Source organism: Anopheles merus, chromosome 3R (genome assembly GCF_017562075.2).
Source record: "Anopheles merus strain MAF chromosome 3R, AmerM5.1, whole genome shotgun sequence".
NCBI classification, from domain to species: Eukaryota; Metazoa; Arthropoda; class Insecta; order Diptera; family Culicidae; genus Anopheles; species Anopheles merus.
In genome coordinates, this window is record NC_054084.1 from 49,712,849 (window position 1) to 49,734,392 (window position 21,544).

A 21,544-nucleotide genomic window follows, 5' to 3' on the forward strand; every position below is an offset into this window, starting at 1 on the left:
AAACTAAAATTATCAACTGTAGTAAAGTTTGCAACTTGTACGACTTAATAACATGCCTGTCATCGGTTTAATCCTCATATTGACAGTACCTCCATAACAAGGAGAAGAAGAAGAACAAAGGTAATCGTACTGGTAGTGATGCTAGTATCTATAGTGGTGGTATTGGAAATGACTACACATCTTTGAAATTTTGAAGTTTTCAACATAACATCAACATCAATTACATCAATTACATTCAACATTACATTACAACATTAAAGTTCAACATTACATTTATTCAATCTTCTACTAAAAATGTATCTACTAAAATGCATTGTCTTTTGGCTATATTTCTCATTTGTTTTCTCGTCAAAAAAAAACCAACCAAATCATTATTGATTTATTGGTTATGTTCTTATAGTGGTTATAGTCATCTAATAAGTAAAAATAGAACATTCTAAAAAGAATTTCAGGATATGTTTGACGGCTTGTATTGTTTTCACTACAATGATACGCAACAAGAAAAAATCAAAATATAAAATACTAAATAAATTACCAAACAATGGTCAATGTTCGCATATCTAGCTGTGAGAAAAATCGGCATACAATCAAGTAGGCAAAGGGCCAAATTTAGTAAATGATCGAGTGCCGCGGGCAAGGAGAATGCGGTTTTTTTTATTAATGTGCTTAAATTATTACATATTAAACTATTAAAAACTTTTTATGTATCATTGTTGTTTTTCTGTATTTATGTCGTTCGATCATGGTTCAAAATTGATGATACCTACTTTAAAAACTAATTGTAATGTTTAATCATTTGAGAATCAACAATAGATGGTCAAAAATGAGATCCGTCTAAAAATAGCAAAAAAAGATCAATATCGCTTCTTGATAACCCCATCTTCCCACGCCGCAAAAAATATTGAAGATATTCCGGGGATGATACAAAAGTCTTTACGGCTGAAAAATTATAGAATATTATGGATTATTATAGATGCCATGTCAGATAAATTGATAACTGATTCTTTATGAAAAAGCACTTTGACAATCGTTGTACTCGTAAACAGCAACAGTGTTACTTTCAAATACGATCGAAATATTCTTGAAATAGGTTAAAAGGAAACCAACAGAATTGAGTGAAATTAAGAAGAACGAATAAAACATTGTGAAAATGTATGGAGCTATTTCACTATACTTAAAACTTTGTGTTGCATGCAAAACATAAAATAAAATTATTGTAACCAGGTTTTAGTGTATCTCGTCAATATAAAATTTCGTATGCGATTTCCTTCCTTCCGAAAGTCTTATTGTCGTGTTGAAACAATGTTCAAATTACATAACGGTTGCATTAACAAATTGACAAATTGACAAATTCATGAGTTTATCATGAGGTTATCACCCGCCCTAACAAAACGTTAATTGCACATTTAATAGAAGTACCCCATGAGACAACAGACAACCTCTATCAGTCAAACTCTAACCATGGGGCCCTTTCCGTTATAAGTTCGTGGGCTGAAATTTCAGCCTGTCAGCTGTTTGCATTGTATAGCAGTTTTCGAGCAACTATCTAAGTGAGTATAATATACAGGTGGGCTTATCCCAAGGTGTATGAATTTAGAAGGCTGATTTAATCGCTTCTGCTGCTAAATGAAAATATTAAGAGTGTTTTGAGTACTCGTCAAGCCTCAAGAAAGCTTGTTTGAACAAAAGTTTTCACCCATCCTGTCAAAAAGTGATATTCAAATTTGGTTTTAAAAAACATACTATGAGACCACCTGGACTACATACACTTTGATTCTAGATTCCACCACGTGATCTCTTTAATGCACCTTGGGGTAAATGTAAACAACACCGTGTTTTCGAGCAGGTACTCGAATCTCATTCTAGCTTTGAGGCTATAATAACCTAGACTGAAAATTGCAGGCTAGTTTTTTGTGTGGTTTTGTATGGAGTGTTTACATGATTTCAGCCTCCAACTGTCAAACTCCATACAAAAAACTGACTAGAATCGTGAAGGGCCCCCATGATGGCCAAAAAAGTGAACCAACCAACTTAAAGCGTGCGCGATCAACGAATGACGTTTCGGTGTTTTGGTCGTCAACAACTTGGCACTATTAGGCAACAATCAAAGCATCGAAAGAAAGTTCAGATTTATTTTTTAGGTTCTTAAAGATGTAAAAAATGAAGACAGAAAGACAAGTGGCTACATTACTACGTTATCTGGGCCGGGAGATTGATACAACCCGCCAAACAGTGAAATAGTACTTGGGAAACATGAACAGATATATCAGGAAGCAGAAATCGCGTCCACTGGCTTCGCAGCGGCAAACAATAACGCCAAAACTCAATGCGTTCATGTTGGGCTGATTTCGATAGATTTTCGACATGGCACCCTAGTCCGCAAACTACAACAACCTACAACATCCTTCACATGTGTTCCATCGAATTTTTCTGGACCAACATTATGGAAAAGTTTTTCTCAAACAATTTTGTCAAGAAAACTTAGGATGCCTACAGGCATGTCAAAATTCTAAATAACTGACGAAAGGCAACTCGCAAAATCTTAGATTAATTTGTGCAAGTAATCTTAAATAATTATCTTTCAAATGGTGTACATGTAAATAAATTATCTCTCTTAGTTTATTTGTACAGCCAGCCGAAAAAAAGCAATTTTTATGGGAATATTGTTCTCGAGTTCGCACATACCAAACAACCTGTTATTTCATAGTACTTTAATTAAAGTTGAAAGAATAAGATGGTATCAAAATTTATTATAAAACATATTCAGTAATATGTTTACAAATAGTTTCTTCCCATCTTTCAAAATCAGTCTAAACCTTTCGCGGGCCGGATTGTTGCGGAGGGCCGCATTTGGCTGAAGTAGACCCTTCCCGTTCTAGGTAGACTACAGTCTTTATACAGTGCTAGAGGCGATATTTTCTGGAGTAAAAACAAATGCAATTCCTGCGATTAAATTAACAAGAATTTGATAGTAGGGCAAGAATCCAAGCAATTCATATGAAAACATCTTCAAAACTATGTTCCATTTGAGTTGTATACAGTTTTTCATATTTATTTGACTATCACTATAGGAACATAGTACGATGGTGATAGGAGCTATATCACTATTGTAGGTAGGTTACAAAGTCATAAAAATATGTATTTTTTGTAAATTTTTAGTATTTAATTATGGTAAAAATGGTTGCGGTTAGGAATACAAAACTTGTTTCAATTACTATGTGTTGAAATATTCATATGTTTACCTTCTTGACACTTTAAATCTATTTAAACACATATGTACTATTATAAATTACACCACTATTGGTACATTTATCCTATTTAAAAAAAACTTAATGTAAGATTTTCCCAACATATGATTACAATGTTTTTGACGGCTGGTGTGTAGAATGTTTGCTCAAAAGATTCAAATGTAGTAGCAAACCCAAGTAGCACAATCCTGTTAATAAACCGTTAAAAGTATGCCTAAAAGTATTACTTTTAGCTTTCCATACAGCAGTAATTTCAGGACTTAAATTACTGCGCAACGTTCCCGCTGCGCAAAGCGACGGAAGAAATCATGCCGTTCGGAGAATTTTATCATGCCATCTTTTTCCCTCCAACGGCAAATTTGTCAAGCAGCTCGTCGAGCTACCCGTCCCTGGCTCCGCCTCGTACCCCTCGCCTGAGCGCGCTGTTGAAGGTTTGGATGTGTTAGTGCGTCAGACAATTAATTGAAGCAAGCAAAACAACGATTGAATATTCAAGGAGTGCGTAAACCTACCAACCATAAGAGGCAGACTGAAAAAAATTAAAAAAAAAACCGTTAATATTGCTTGAATTCCCTCTATACTGCATACTGCGTTCATATTGATTAACGCAACATACTTAACAACTCTTACACTCAATCGAAGTTATGTTTATTTCTGGCAGTGATTTTTCAAAGAATTTAAAGAATCAATTATGATATATTCAAAGAATGAGAGTTTTTGAAGTTAAGAAATGCTAAGAGAATGAATTAATGGAATAAAAACTGTTTCCGAAAGTGAATCTAAATTTACTGCAACAAGCTTGCATTTTATGTCACTCACACTCAACTGGATATCATTCAACGATAAATCATTTGAGAATCCCTTGTAAATATTTAAAACACTTGATGGAAATGGTGATCTGAAAAAATCGGACTTGTTGTTGAGCATTCTTCCGCATACTTGAATCGAATTTCCAACTTGTGCTGCGTTTGAAAATTTTGCAATACAATTTTCTTTCGTTAAAAACCATGAGTTGCATTCATCGTTACGTAATATGTAATCTAGTAATTTTAAAACTACCTTTCCATTCTTCTGCACAAATATGCTTGGCTTAGACACTTTTTTCGAAGCAAAAAAAGTTGGTATATGAAACTCCTCCAACTCTGATAACCTTTTGAAAACTTGTTGAATTTCATTGTAACCTGACCTCAATAAAGCTTTTTATATCTGAAGATGATTTTCAAACGGATATGTAGAAAAGGAATACAACGGACCAAACTTCAAAACCTCCTCGCATATATGTTGCAAATTGTGAATATTACTTGTTAAATATCTTTCCCCGTAAAGAACTTCGAAATCGATTACAAATCTATTTAGCATTTCTCCTGCCATTTTCCAATTATTTATATATGCCTGTGACGACATCAATGTAATCGCACAAAAAAACAGTTTGAAATGTTCGAAATACATTTCAGACATTCGATCTTTCAAAATTACAATGCTGGCATAATTGAGGAAACTTCCATACTCCGTTGCTTTCCAAAAACGCGCCATATCAACTCCTCGAAATGACCTATGTATTTCTACTGGAAGTCGGATTTTGACTAGCAAAGAAGATATTTCTTCCGCAAGTTGGGCTGACCACTTTGTTTTCATTCCTAATTTTCCATCCCTCCATCCTAAAACAAAACGGCGCATCATACCATAATGTATTAAGTGAAGAATATCTGCTACTGGTATGCCTTTAACAATGTCAATTTTTTTCAAAACAATGAATGGTGACCTACATTTGTGATGGTTTCCATATTATTCACCTCTAAAAGCTTTTTCAGTTCTTGGAGGGGCGTTAACTCCTTAATAAACCATGCACCTACCATCCTCATTAAATTCTGCTAGGCATGTGCATTTGAGACATCCATCGGCAGAATTAAAATTCGCTACACCTGAATTGTCGAAACGATAAAATTAGTAACTTAAAAATTGTTTAGTTAAAAATTAATTTGCTACACTACCTTTGATAAACGATCTAGCAGGAGTATCTGCTATGACGGCTCGCACTCGAATTGCTATTTTTGTCTGGTTAATAATTGTTCCTCCATCAATAAGGGTATTTAATTCTGACACTAATTGCTTCAGATATTTTTCCAGATCATTTGGCTTTGATCTTCCGGCATAAATTGCTATAGTAAATGGCGATAGTTTAGGCATTTCATAAATATTTGCCAATATTGGCCAGAACTGCGTTGGACTGCTGTTACTTAGTGGTAGTCCATCTATAAAGATGTTCAGCGAAAGAGTGCTTGGCACCTTAACAAAACTGAAAGAGAAAACTGATGAATCATTGGAAAATGTTTTAACAATATGCATTTTACCGCAAATGCTTGGTGAGGCCCTCTTTAATACCGCGATACCAAAACAGACCATCTCCAATTTTTGATATTTCTGGTCCATTTCTATTTGTTTTCAGGAAAGTTCTAGCATCCTTTGGTAGACACATGTTCATTTTTTTCCTCAATATTTTTAACAGCATATTCATTGAATAATGGGTTTGTTTGGTGCTCAATGCCCAATATTTCAAACAATCACTCGTGTCCATTTTATCAAAATCAGGCTCATCCAACATTGCATCGTCATCAGAATGTGTATCCAATCCTGTTTCATCATCAGACATGCTTTCTACATCACTGAACATATCATCATTGTTGTTCGAAGAAGTATTAGATTCTGAAATATTGCTGTCATGTTTGCTTCCAGCACTTTCACAAATAGCGTCGGACACATTATCATATGTAAGGGTATTGTCGTAAACAGATCGATCAGCAACACGCACCGACACTCTATGAACTTTATCTGAAACAAAAATACTTGCATTAATGCCATAAACATGTCACGAAAAAGAATCATCATTCATAATGCATCACAGTCCACCATTTTGAGAAATTCCATATTCGATACCTTCAGATGGTCTAGCTGTAGTTGTATGCAGTAGTTGATTGTATTGGTCACCATTAATGCGTCTTACTCGTTCTACTCGGTCGCGAGCTCTATACAACTGGCCACTTTTTTTATATGTTTTGATAAACACAGATTCACAACAGAGAAAAAAAAATTCACAACACATGCATTAGAAAGAAATTACCAAGAGATTAAACAATTCTTGGTTTTCGGACTTAATGTTTATGACGGCTTGTTCTCTGAGAGTGTATAACATGAAATGAAGAGACGCGCGAGTGTATTACGCATTATGACATGACACGCGATCGGAGAGTGCATTGCAGGGTTTGTAGTCGTGTTTTGCTCGATATCCTTTTTCATTCTTGTGATGATTTATTGCTTGCTCTCACTTTATTTTAAATTGTTTCCCCAATTAATTGAAATTATCGAACAATTTTTGAAACAAATTATGCAAATCATATTGGGAATGTTCAAAAATCTTGAAACGATTCCTGAAACAATTGAGAAACATACACAGGCACCATGGCAAAACTAAAATATTATTATTAAAAACCCTGTAACACGAAACGCGTTGAGCTTGACGAAACAACACATAACCTCAATATGCATTTATCATGTACAGTATGATATCAACATACGCTTAACTCTACATAAACTATACGAGTATATGAGGTTAAACATCGTATTTAACTTTTTTTTAGCATAGCATCGTATAAGTTGAGTAAAATAGTTGATTTATTACCAAAGAAAGTTGAAAATATGTCATAATCTGATTTATGTCATGGTGAATTTTATGATAATATAGTTCACCACGAATCAAAGAAGAATAAATAACAGTAAAACAACTAAACATTTATGATGAAAAATTGAATTACTATTTGTTATTTTCTAATTGGAAATTTATTTGTTTTATTTTAACATTAATTAATTAAAACATTAATTGCATTTGTTGATTGGTGCCTGTATCGTTACAATACCGCAAGGAACAAAAAATATGTGTAACGCTTCCAAACGTTACACTGTAACGCAAGCAAATGTCATATTCCCTTAAGAAACTCTATTGGATTTTTAACGGCCTTAAAATACTGTTAATAATCAAATAGAGTTTCTTAAGGCTACTTGGGAAAATATTTCAAAACTAATGAAAGCTCTCACTGTTTATTTAACGAACTAAGTTCGGTTTATTTATGTTCAATTCGGCCATCTGGAGCCTTATTGGGTGATATTTTTACTGTACGGTATGGTAAAGAAGCTCGATAATATATTTGGTAACTTTTCCGACCTGTTTGTTGCAAACGTCATACTAAGATACCGAACGCTATGTATGGTTTGCTAGAGTTCTCCTCTATGGAGTGATTTTTCGTAGGGAATGACTTTTCAGGGTTGATTTTGTTACCTTTCATAGAACTTTTTTGCAGAAAGTATGGCTTTAGTCGGTCTACATCTTCGTTTTTATCAGACGTTCGTGAGAAATAGAAAACTTTAACGTTAGCAGAATTAGAATAGCTTTACGAACTCTATTGGTTCAGCTCACCTTATGCCAATACTGGACGCAAGGATTCAAAAGTTTTATTTCTGTTTTGATGTTTGAAGAGCCTTGGTAAGAGATGGTTAATTCATGGTACTGATGGTTGATTGAAAAAAAGGTTGTAAATAAAAATATTATTATGTTAGAGTAAGAAATTTTACGAATCTTTGTTTTACAGCCTGAACTGCCAGAACTTTGATTGCCTACCAACTATTGAATTTGTGGTTTTAGTTAGCACGTTTTGCCAAAAACAAATTATTAATATCGCCGTTTTTATATAAATGGGTCATTTTTAGTTGAAATATTAGTCAAATAAGCATGTCAGCGTAAATGCATTCAACTACTGAATTCCGACTGTAGTTCGTTGGATTTATTTTATAATGAGTTATCATCAGGGAGGATTCATCAGTAGGATTAGTGGTTAATGTGATATGGTGCTTCTAATTATTCAAACAAAAGAAAGTTTTACGTATTCAGTCTATTTTTGTTGAAATTAAGCTTAACAAATTTGTGTAAAGGTTATATTATAAACATATTAAATTGGTATAGCGGGATTTAGCGATACTATCCAGCTGATTTATATAGAGTTTGATACTTGGCGGCTAAAATCATGTCAACAGTCCATACAAAATCACGCGCAAAATCAGCCTCAGATTTTCAGCCTAGACTTTTTTAGCCTGAAAAATATGTAAACGAACGTCGATTCGTCACAGGCTCGATCAAATTAGGTCATGAAGGAATATTTTTTTATGATGAAGCATAAATATTTTGTTATGAAAGGGTAAAACATGTTTGAATCGATGTTTAAAAATGCATTAAAGTATTATAATTTATTTTGAACACAAAAAAATAATTCAAACCAGTTTTAAGATGCATCTTTGCTGCTGAAATTCAATAAGGCGGCGCGAAATTGTCAAATGAATATAACCTTAATGATGAATATTGCTCCAATGATGTCCCAACATAAGGCGCTGCGTAGGTTCATTTATTGATATTTAAAAAAATACTTTTGAAATTTGCTAAGGCTTTTGAAAAAAAAAGAAATTTCTTTAAATTTATTTCATATTATTATCCATTATTCTCTCTTATTTTTGGTGTTATTTGATGATATTATGTTCCATCGAGTGTTAAACACCAGCCAAAACTTGCTGTAACCACAAATCTTGTTTTCAGGTGTCTATTTGCAATTTAGAAAGTTTCGTTTTATTTGCTTTCAGCAACATCGCAGAAGCAAACGGAAGAGAAAATTCCATAATCATAAAATGGTAAGAAAAATGACAACTTTTTAAAGTGCACCAGCTATCCACGAAAAGTCCCGGGAAACAGCTTGTTCTTTTTATATGATTCTTTCGCGGAAGTTGTAAACTTTGCATCGGTTTTTATATCATCTCTTCCGACTAGCGGTGTGCAATCCTGTTCCTTCAGCGAACTGTTCTGTAAAAAGGGAACGAAGCATCTTAGTGGTACCAGCTGACTGTTTATGTAGGGTGGCTATTTCAAAAAAGGGAAGCTAGATAATGCTAAAAGGTATGCATTCTCGTTATGTAAAAAAGTGACTGCCATTCATACCATACATGGGATAAATTCTAAAGTTGTTACAGTTTTGATGAAAAAACAAGAGAATGGTTTTAGTGAGAATGATTTTAAATCATGTGCTGTAAATCGAGCATTGAAAATTAATAGAATAATATAAAAGACGCCAGTTATATAATGATTGTAAAATTACTAGGCAACATTTTCACGTATTTTCATTGTGAGTAAAGCCTTTTAAAAATACTATAAAATTAAGTTGTAGGTTACATAGCAACGCAAGAAGGCTTTGATATGTTTTTAAAAAGTTTTATAAAGAGTTAATGAAGCTATCTTATGCAAAGCATTTGAGAAATGATTTTAAAAACAGTTTTATTACATGAACATATATTACATTTGTAATGAACTGTAGTGTATTGTAATGGAATCTAATCGAAGCTTACTCAATATCATTATTAAATTCTACAAAAAATAAGGAAAATGCATTCTATCCTTTCTTATGAGAAACGAAGGTTTTCCCTTAAAATTTAGTGGATAGAATCAATAATTTTTAAGTGGTTTCCAGAGCGGATATCAGTGCACGATTTAACGCAGCAAACGTAAACAGCAAAAATATCATGTCCTTTTTCCGAGGGAAGTCATGAAAAATGCGCAATAGCAGCAGGTGTGATATCTAGCGGTTCTAGAATGACCAAGGTAAAAAGCGAAACAGAATAATGAAAGAGCCTGAAAAAAATACGGACGATGGCCACGTAAATCATAAAAATTTATAGCTTTGCTGGCTCTGAATTGAAAAAAGTAAAAGCAACATAGCTGAAAGCAACCATTTGGTAAGAACTTGTGCTTAGGAAGTGCATAAGATTGATTCCGTGTGATGAATGGGCAATCATTCATCGTTTTTTTCAATGAAAGTGTGCACTTAACTCATCGAATTGAATTCAGCTTTGCATGAAAAATAGCTTTAGAAATCTTTCATTCGAGATAGGTTATTGTGGGTAGCAGAAGAAATGTTTTCTTTTTTCGTTGTAGTTGTACTTGAATAAATCTATCGTTATTTAAATTACTGGGGACTATTGACCTACAACTTACTGGAGTTACAACAATTCGCAATTACATTGCAAAGATTTTGACATTTTTAGGTTGCTTTAGACCTTAAATGACCTTAATTGTTTAAGGTGTGAAAGTGAACGTGAAATTATTGCTTTCTGCTATATTTCATTGAATATTTATCATAATATGGCTTATCATACACCAAAAGAAAAGTTATTCAATTCCACAACTATTTAGTTTATGAAACATATTGAAATAATGGTTCATTTCCTTGTCATTCTAAGTCGACCTATTGTTATGTTTTATATTATGTTGTTATTCGATATGTTTTATAGTCTAAATATTTAGGGCACTGATTGTCGTTTTTTTGGTGTACGATAAACCATATTCTGATTCATATTTCATGATATACAGTTGAAAAAAAAACCCAAAAAAATCGTCAAATATCACTGTAACTGTATTTCGGGCTTTATATGTCACTTGGCTATGGGGCATAAAGGGTGCCCGCGAATTCGAAGGTACCCGTAAACTTCGAGATGTTCTTAATCTATATCATCATCATTATCATCATTAATTCTAGACAAACTCGGATACGTACTCGGATTTGTTATGTCATTATACCATAAAGGTGGTATCTTTGAGCTGGTCAATTCTTTACCGTCTATCGGAATACCGTTTTTTCACATCGATGAGGCTACTTGGGCTATCCCGATGCAAAAAAGAAATTAGATCTAGGGTAAATGTACCAGTATTAGGCAGGTTAGTGCAGCAGTTTCACTAAAACTGCTGGTTCACGTACAATTTTTGTTATCTTTCATGAAAGTGACATTATTTTGAACGATAAACTACCGTATCGTATCGTATATTGTGCTATTTTTTATTTAACGATTTAAATGTATTTTTTAAGGATATTCGTGAGAATTCAAACACTGTGTTTGTTCCTATTTTCGGCAACGCAAATACGGGTCGGTGAATGTTTTACTTAATGCCAATAGGTAGACAAAAATGTTTAAAAAAGTTTTACACTCTCACTTTCTTAAGATTGGTGTTGAAAAGTACTTAAATTATTAATTTTATGTTGCTTATTTTGGTGATTTTGCAGGCAGTTTTTACAGTCTCTTTGATGTGATTTACAAACAAAGTACACATTGAACAAAAGAAACAGTATGACGGCTATAGAGTACTGGCTCAGAAATTATTATTTTCCTCTCAATTTATTGTATTATTTACAGTAAAATTGGTGATATTTGATACAAGAAATGTGGTTGTATGTGTCGACATACGTATTGTAGTATTCTACTTCCCTGGGAATTTGATCCTGCTGTTATAAATGAATATTCATCAAAATCAAAAGTGTGTTATTGTTTCAAGTTTTGTCAGGAGCCCATAGCATTGATCTGTCAAAAATCAACATTCACCGTGTACCTATTTTCGGCAGCATTTAAAGTGAATAATTATTTGTTTTTCGTGATTTTTAAATTCCAAGCGGGATAGTATAAATTCTGCAACCATAGAATCTTTCATAAAAACCAAACTTTCATTGTTTAAGTGCTCTGGTACTCTTAATAATAAAACCTGCCGAACTATTGCCTGACAGCAAATCTGCCGGAACATGTTTAACTCATATTTTGTTTGATATTTTGAAAAATATGCAAAGAAACGATTCGAAACTTCGTATATGAATTACAAATGACCATATCTCTTTTTAAAAAATATGTGTTGAGACAATTATTACGGCATTTTTGCGTAATTAAACGTTTTTAGTCACCCTGCCAAAAACTGCCGAATACTGGTACAGCTACCCTATACCCAAAATAATCGTAATGATCCAAACCCCGGCGTTTTTTCATGGATTTTTTTTAATTTGGTTTTAATACGCAAATAACACATGCATGCAGCCTTTTGGCTTACACATATAAATATTGACTATAATTTTCAATTTCAGAAATATATTGGTTACTTTTGGGCTATTTCGTGGCCTTTTTTCGTAAAGACTTTCAATGGACTTCGTACATTTCACGCCTTTTTTGACGTAAAGTCAACACTTCCTTATTTGAGAGGCGATGAGGCAGTCGTATAACACTGCTTCTAGACGACCCAAAAAATCGTTCACGACAATTTTTTTGCGACATTTTGCATCTGTCAAACCGTCTTTATTGTAGCACAAAAGTATGACTAACTTCGATCGTTTTGTCGCGAAACGCGAGCGATGCTTTTCTGTGAAAAACTAAAAAAACCCTTTGAATGCAAAAATTCAAATGGTTGCCTTTGAAATTGTTCTAACACTGCTTCTAGACGACCCAAACAATCTTCCATGACGATTTTTGGAGACACTTTCTATCTGTCAAACCGTCTATGTTTTAGCACGGATGTATGGCCTACTTCGAACGTAATGTCGCGAAACGCGAGCGTTAACTTTCTGTGAAAAATTCACAAACCCGCGACATTCAAGGTTGCTCTTGATTTTGTTCTAAAACTCAGACGTTTTTTTTAGAACAAAGAGCCCGCAGAAAATTTATCGCTGTTCAAAAGTTGGTCGTGTAGAAGCAGTGTAACACCCTCCACTCTACGTAGAGAGAATGGTTCGACGAAGAGTGCAGACGAGCTCTATCCGAGAAGAATGCAGCGCGCGCCCATTTGGCAGGTTTCATGCTACGGCATGAAACCTGCCAAAACGTGGAGAACTACAGACGACTAAAGAAACAGCAAACCCTGCTCTTCCAGGCCAAAAGGGGCCGTTTTGAAGAGTCTGATGAACAGCTGCTGGAGCAGCTTTCTAAGGACACCCGCTTATTCTACAAGAGATTGAAAGAGGCACGGAGCGGGTTTGCTCCTAAAACCGTAATGTGCAGGGATGCGGAAGGAAATCTCCTGACGGATGAGCGGGAGGTGATCGAAAGGTGGAAGTGCTACTACGAAGGACACCTGAATGGGGCAGAGGTAGGTAAGCCTGGCGCATGTGGCAGAACAAAGCAACCACCACTGCAGCAGCACAGCAGTGACAACAGCGACAGCATTGGCGCAGACGACGAGATGCCCCCGCCGTCTATGGATGAGATTGCCAGTGCCATCAAGAGCAATAAGTCTGTTGGTAATGATGGACTAGCGGCCGAACTCTTCGAAGTCTACAAGATCCTGTCCCAGATCTTGTTCTGCAGACTGCACCCCTTGCTACAATTTTTGTTGGCAGCTACCAAGCTAGGTTTTTTGGATGCAAATCCACCACCGATCAAATTTTTATTCTACGGCAGATCCTCCAGAAGTGCCGAGAGCGCCAGACCCCTTCGTACCACTTGTTTATCGACTTCAAGGCGACTTACGACACCATAGACCGAAATGAGCTATGGAGCATCATGCAGTGGTACCACTTCCCTGGGAATTTGATCCGGCTGTTATAGGCCACCATGAATGGGGTGCAGTGCAAGTTGACAGTATCGAACTTGATGTCGGAATTGTTCGAATCTCACAGGAGTCTGAGGCAAGGCGACAGACTCTCCTGTCTGTTCTTCAACATCGTCATTCATTCGTCAGGTGTCATTCGAGCTAGACAACGACACCCATGGCAGGATCGTCTATCGGTCTCTCCCATTTCTTGGCTTCGCAAATGACATCGACATCATCGGCAGGACACCAGAGGCCCGACTCAAACGCGGAGCAGCAAGAATTGGATTGAGAATCAATGCGATGAAGACGAAGTACCTGCTTGCCGGAGACTCAGACTATCTGGGAAGCAGTGTGTTCGTTGACTTCGACAATGTCGGGGCAGTAAAGAGGTTTTGCTATCTCGGGACGGTCGTTACCTCGGACAACGACATCAGCAGCAAAATCTGGAGACGCATTGTTCAGGGGAATCGGGCATACTATGGGCTTCACCGACTGCTGAGATCCAGAAGTCTTCAAGCCCGCAAGAAATGTGAGATAGATCGCTCATTGATTCGCCCGATGGTCCTCTATGAACACGAGTACTGGACCATCTGAGCGGAGAACGCAAACGCTCTGAACGTGTTTGAGTGACGCATCCTTTGGATATTTGGCGGTGTGTTCGAGCATGGATCGTGAAGGAAAAGGATGAACCACGATCTTGCTGAGCTGTACGACGTACCGAGCATTCTGGCGAAACCTGAAACATAACCTGTTGGAGATCGGGTGTCTACATGGATGGGATACTGCAGCCAGGGACCGAGGATCATGGAGAATGATTTTTGACCGGTTCATGTCACATCGAGGTGCTCTATCGTGAGCAGGCCAACAAGATAGAGAGAGAGAGAGAGAGAGAGAGAGAGAGAGAGAGAGAGAGAGAGAGAGAGAGAGAGAGAGAGAGAGAAGCAAAACTTACGTATAACTTCTCGAAAGTCGGTGAACTTGACTTTTTATGTCATTTTTTTGTTCAGTATATGTCATTTTTAGGCGATAATGATAATTTTTTACTGTTATCAGTGGCGGATTTAACGGTGCGCGGACTGAGCGGCCGCGGGGGACCCCGTCAATGTAGGGGCCCGTGTATGGTAATTCCAGCATATAGAACAATGTGTACAGTAGTCTCAGCAAGAGCTTCTGTGCTAGTTAGGGGCCCCATGGATGAAGGGACTATTGGGGCCCAGTACAAGGATTCTGAGCACCCCCCTCCCCCGAGCAAACCATTAAAGTGTGTTTGATTCAAAACCTAATGCAACCATATGCACCTCCCTCCCCCCGGTCGACACCAAGCGGGGGCCTCCAATCCTTTTATCGCTTTGGGCCCCCAACACCCTAAATCCGCCACTGACTGTTATAATTTTTGACGGATATAAAGCTTTAGAATACAAATTAGCGGCCACAATGGGTCATCTAAAAACGGTATTAACGGTAACGTGACGGTATTATTATAAATCTCATCCTCCAACTGTAATAAGTTGTATCGCTGGAAGCGGTGAAAAGGTTAGTTCAATATTAAGGTCAAGGTTAATGACTTTATTCTCGTTTTTTACCATTAATGATAACCTATCTGAAACAATAAATAGTTTTTAAATTTGAAAAAATAACCAATATTGTTTTTTTTATTTGAGAATGTTGTAGCGTTTTTAGCAGTTAAAGCAGTTGAAAGCAAGTGCTTTCAACATAGAGGTATACTTTTTATTGGATTATTTATTTATGTATTCTATTTTTGTGATAAACTATCATCTTCATGTTTTTAAAGGAAAATATATACTGGTATGAAATAGATTCAAATAAGTTTTATGTTTAGATTTTTTCTCCATCGAACGTTGTGTTATGTTTCGGCAACAAATCGTTAATAGCTCTATCTCCTGTGAGTGTTACATGGAGTGGATTCGTAATTAATGGATTGTTCGGCCTATTTAGCAATCCTTTTAATGTCGTCATTTTGAAATTGGGAGATCTGAAGAACAGATGATAAATACACTAACTCATGAACTTGTATTGTTTCTATGTAATGGAAACAATCTCCTTCGAAGAGTTGAGGTAGATTTTCTGTACAAAACAATTTAGTTATAAACAACAATTTTGTTTAGTTGCGGTTGTAAAATTATGTCTGTTTAACTAAGGCTAAAACTACTCTTTGTTCATAATATAATTTAACATCTCTGTTTACACTCAGTTGTAAAATTACTACGACCAATTTAAGCAATACGACAATTAGTGATAAAACTTCTTGTTTATAGCTTATTTATTACAAGCAATATATCCATCGAAGGAACCAGACAAGCCTACGCACTGGCAGTAATTTCATTGATTGTGATGCAACCTTCAAAACCTACCGCAACAAACTGGCTTTTGCTAGCCAGCCAGTCTATGGTCAGTGAAGTAGCACGATCCCGGAGGCTTGTCTTCTACAGATATTTTGTGGAGAGGGTTGTCGTGAACGGTAAAGGCCTTGATACCATCCGACTATGGTGACATTTGGTACTTACTGACTAGGAGGAGCGGGTCAATGCGTCTTCGAATTGGCACCATCTTCATTGGATGTTTGATATCGATTCAATCATGCAGTGAATTTAATAGGGTATGTTAATTTATATAAAACCATCGCAAAAGTGCAGGTTGTATATTAGCACATAGCAGTATGAAATACTGAGGGGTAGAAGATAGTGTTAATTTCTGAAACATTCATTGCTAAATCAGAAATAACCTCCACCTTAACGTCCGACAAAGGAAACACGGTTTTAAGGTATCATTCCGCAGTTTCTTCGTATCGTATAAATCATTAATAGGGATAAAAAATAACAGAAAAGCTACACACTCGTTCAAATACGTTCAGGTGTGAATCGCTGTATGTGCAGCTGTCAATCAAATTTTATTTCTTCAGAAGACACAGTAAATGTATTGAAAAAAAAAAAAACACACAAATATGTGTATATATTTTCATTGCCAGAACGGTAACCACGCATCGTTAACGTTTTCTCCGAAACGAAAAGTGGATTATGTCGCTACATTTGTAGTGGTATTGTGTAACCTTTACAACCTTGCACAGATTGAAAATGTTCCGCAATTTAGCTGCCAATGAACTTCACTTCGTTGTAGATGCTACCCGTTTCTATGCTTGGAATAGTTTTTGTCGATGTGAATTTTTGGATTGAGTTTTTATTTTAAGTTGATAAAACCGCTTTGTTGCGATTCCATGAATCACGTTAGGAGAATATACACATTATCGGTTTTGTGTGCATGAACAGTACCGAACGAAAACCCGTCTTTAGTAAAGAGTATAAAACATTCACGCACGATATCTGCTATTCAGTCGCCAACTGGAGTTGCTGCGGTGCAGAGTTTTGTGGCAGTATTGGATTATAAATATCGCAGAAAGTGAAACGATAAACTATGAAGCAGTGAGTGTAATTTGAATACTGTCCCTTTGTTGAAATTGTTTTTAAAAGATAGTTACGAATAGTGGGTCTTTCTAAATCCGGTTGTGTTTGGTGAAACACGTGAAAACCTGCTGATAAACGATGATTTTTTTTATGAGAAATTATTGTTATATCGTATTTAATCGCTTACAAAATCCCAGTAATACGAGTGCAGAGAAACTTCCATATAACGTATTCAATGCGCTCCTGTGCTTACTTCATTGTATGAAAAACTTGGTATTGATTAGGTATATTTCCTCGAAATAAAAAAACTCAAATGTACGGTTTCACGTCTAATTAACTTTTTGTTATTATTTGCTTGTGAACCATTATACTATGTGTTCTGGTTTATGTAATTTAAAGGCGTTTTTTCTTTTATTTAATGTGCTAGGTTGTTTTTCTTCTAAAAAGTGTCGCTAGTAATTCGTGTTGCTGTATTCATAAACATTGTTTCAAATATATTGCGCATAATGCACACAGACAAGTGTTTACCAAAATATGTATCGAATAAATTTGTTTTTGCTATTCTTGTAGCTGGCATTCAATGCTTATGATAATGTGCCTGTTATGGCACTCAGCCCAAGCACATCCACCAAACGGTGCTCGTGCCGCGGTAACCTCGAACGCAGCCGAATGTGCCGAAATCGGAATGAGCATGCTTGATCAAGGTGGTTCCGTAGCTGATGCGGCTATCGCTACGCTGTTATGTGAAGGCGTTTCAATTCCCCAGAGTATGGGTATCGGCGGTGGATTCGTACTGACCATCTATAACAAAGCGTCGGGCATCGTAGAGTCCTTGGACTCGCGGGAGGTCGCTCCGGCTGCAGCCACTAAAAATATGTACGTCGGAAATGGCAAAGCCGCCATTGAAGGTGGTCTATCGATTGCCGTTCCTGGGGAACTCAAGGGCTACTGGGAGTTGCATCAAAAGTATGGCAAACTGCCATGGAAAAAGTTAGTTGAACCGACGATCACTTTGTGTACCAAGGGGTCTCTGGTGACAGATTATTTGGAGAAAATTTTATCCTCCAAGAAGTCGTCACTTTTATCGGATCGAGCGCTAGCAAACATATTCATTAACCCAAACACCAACGATACTTGGAAGGCGGGAGATCGTATTAAGCGACCAGCATTGGCAGAATCTTTGAAAGTGATTGCAGTGGAAGGGGCAGGTGCTTTGTATAGTAAAAATAGATCACTTTTACCCAAATTAATGCAAGATTTGAAGAAAGCTGGTAGCATCCTAACGGAAAGTGATTTTTATAATTACAGGTAAATTTTCTATCATTGTATGAAGCTAAAAGACGAATGCATGAAAAGCTTTATCATTTTCTTTTGCCAGACCTGAGTGGGTAAAGCCGGCACGAGCCACGCTACGGAACAGCTTCAATTTACATTCTATGCCACTTCCAGGCAGTGGTCCTATTCTTAGCTATATGTTATCGATTCTGGACGGCTACAAAGATCTTTCAATCGATGATGATGTCACCTGGCATCGAATTGTTGAGAGCTTTAAACATGGATACGGCTTACGAACAAAAGTAGGAGATCCTCGCTTCGTTAACTCGGTGAACAACGTGCTGCAAAAAATGACCAATAAAAATTACATCGCCTACATTCGGGACATGATAGTGAGCAACATGACGTTCGATAGTTATGACTATTATGGAGCAGATTTTGCTGGCTTGCAGGATCAAGGAACCGCGCACGTATCGGTGTTGGCAGCCAATGGAGATGCAGTATCGGTAACAAGCACGATTAATTATCTGTAAGTAAAATGAGCATTCATTTCTTTCTGGATTGTGACTAATCATCACGCTTTGACACTGCAGGTTTGGTTCATTAATAATTTCACCTTCGACCGGTATCATTCTCAACGATGAGATGGACGATTTTTCAACACCGGGTGTAGTGAACGCCTATGGGTTATCGCCTTCTCCGGCTAATTTTATCGTACCAGGCAAACGGCCTCTTTCCTCCATGTCTCCGACGATCATAACTGATCGTCAGGGTGATGTCAGGATGGTAATCGGTGGTGCAGGAGGATCAAGGATTACGACCGCCACGGCATTGGTTATAGTTAGACACCTGTATTTTAAACAAAGTCTTTGTGATGCAATCAATGCACCACGAATCCATCATCAATTAGCACCCATGCAGGTGGAACATGAGAAGGGGTTTGATGCAACGGTGTTAAAAGAGCTAGCTGCTAGAGGTCATAAGGTTCAGGAATCGAAAACCGATTTTGGATTTGCTGCCTTAACAGCAATAGCAAGGGAGGGATATTCTGTTTCAGCTGCCTTCGACAGAAGGCGGAGTGGCAGTGTGTCAGTCCGTCCAAGAAAGACTGGATTAGGTAATTGTATCTAAGTTTTAAGGAATAAGAGTAATGAGAAAATGAAAATGAAATAATTTGAACAGTTTGAGCACAAACCATTTTAAACGCGTATTGTTGTAATTAATGTAATCGGCTGTTTCCTCAAAGCTTAAACAACTACCTTATTACACTCTATGATAGAAGCCAGCACGCACCAAGGCCCTAGCATTCAAGACACGTTTCCCCTATTCGACTGAAAACGATTACTTAACAGGCACTAATGACGCCAACTATTTAGCTTGCACTAGCTCACTTGTTGTTGTAATTAAAATCACGGTCAAATTAATTTGCGCTCATATTTTATTGCATTAATCTCCCGAGAAATGGGAATCCGTCGAAAGGGTATACAGCGAATTGTTACACTCTCCAAATTTGTTGCCTTGAATGGAAGGACGAGAAAATGGGTAGAAGAATTTTCAGTCCAACTCTACGCTGTACAATGAGAAGCGATTCAACCAGGAGGTTTGATGTAATTTATTTTATGACAACACATGCGGCATGCAATTCATCAAACTCAACTAGATCATAAATTTTAAAAGCCCAATCTCTCTGCTCTTTCTATCATTGAAACGATAGGATAAAAGAGAAATGGTTACCACGGGCGCATTAGCCCTACCTTCGTTGACTGATTACAAAGAATGACAGTTTAGTCTGCGAAATGGAAAGCACCGTTGCTATGACCAGTTGAAATGACTCTCAATTGGTCGTGATGTTGAAACGTGTCCGTGAATTATGATTACAGCTGCTAGTGTGGAGTTGTTTTTTGCAGGTTTTAAAGTGCATCCCACTGCAATGGCATGTAGTCGTTTAATTTAAGAAGGGTAAGTGATGGAATTAATTTAAGCTATAAATTTATTTCACTTTCAAAAAGAAACCCCGTGATGTGATGTTTGGTATTGGAGTGTAGGGAATAATGAACAATGTGGCGTGACGCCGTCACAACGCGGCTTGTAATAATAGATCACATTCATGATTGTGCATTTTTTCCAATACCCATTCAAACTCTTTTTTTAAATAGTCGAAATCGTATGAAAAATCCAAAATTAAGTTTCGGAAAATGGTTCAGAGGTAAAACTATTTTATGACATGATGGCTAGAAAAATATTTTATGACATATCATGCTTCAAAATCATACAAATTTGAAACGCATGGTTGAAAACTAATTATGCGTGGTGTAAAAAGAAGTAAAATTATGCTGTGAAGATTAACAATCGTTTTTGTTCTGTTTCTATAAAGTTTATGTAATGTACTTGAGCTTATGAAATTTTTTATTGAACTTTTCTTTTATTTCAGCATAATTTATTTGACATGATTGCTATGCGAGAATCATTTTGCAAGGTGAATAAGATTTGAATTCAGGTTTGCATTATGATCTTACGTACTAACGTACATTTGATCATGAATAAAAGAAACACAGTAAATGTTGTCCCTTGTTTGTTCCACTTCTCAGCTGCGTATCCGTTTAATCAAGGTAATGAGTTATTTCACACCTTAACACCAACGTAGATAGAGGGTGGAACAAAGTATACTGAATATAAAATTTCACGCGTAAATTCTCCCCTTTTTAATCTTCTTTGTTGCTCATATTTATAGCCCTCTAAATTCATGCCGCAATGCAAACGGTATCATCCGCAAGGTTTATCTTTCGATGGCCAAACAGAGAAACAAGCTGCAAATTCACAGCGGGGACGAATTAGGGTGCCTGTATAGGTGCCCGTATAATATTCAGAAAGGTTGCTACTGTGTCGGTTTAATTCCATCATTGGAGGAGACTTTCAGCTGAATATTAAGGGATGAAATACACGCACAAACCAGATGGAGCTGTTTACCTTACATAAGTGCAGCTTGCGAGTTTGCCATACTACTTGTATTGTATACTTTGTATTTGAAAAGAAAACTGGTGGAATTCATTGTATTCATCATTTAAGGTGGATGTTGGAAATCGAGCCACAAAATTACGATACATATCAGGCATTAAATACAACGGCAAATCAACGTAAAAGCCGCAAGTATTAAATTTACTAAAATAATGACCTCA

At 36.5% G+C, this 21,544-nt stretch overlaps 2 protein-coding genes across 2 annotated transcripts; one reads left to right on the top strand and one right to left on the bottom strand.

The window, feature by feature from the left end:
• Positions 1-3,716: 3,716 nt before the first annotated feature.
• LOC121596474 lies at positions 3,717-6,449 on the bottom strand. The gene is made up of 4 exons (XM_041921468.1): positions 6,183-6,449; positions 5,600-6,077; positions 5,240-5,544; positions 3,717-5,170 (listed from the first exon to the last, which is right to left on the bottom strand). Exons 1-4 carry the CDS (start codon positions 6,346-6,348, stop codon positions 5,082-5,084), a joined length of 1,038 nt encoding a protein of 345 aa, XP_041777402.1. The 5' UTR covers positions 6,349-6,449; the 3' UTR covers positions 3,717-5,081.
• Positions 6,450-16,981: 10,532 nt separating this feature from the next.
• LOC121597688 (scoloptoxin SSD14-like) lies at positions 16,982-20,685 on the top strand. The gene is made up of 4 exons (XM_041923664.1): positions 16,982-17,111; positions 17,664-18,401; positions 18,472-18,897; positions 18,962-20,685. The coding sequence occupies exons 1-4, from the start codon at positions 17,104-17,106 to the stop codon at positions 19,497-19,499; spliced, it is 1,710 nt and encodes a 569-aa protein (XP_041779598.1). The 5' UTR covers positions 16,982-17,103; the 3' UTR covers positions 19,500-20,685.
• Positions 20,686-21,544: the final 859 nt, after the last annotated feature.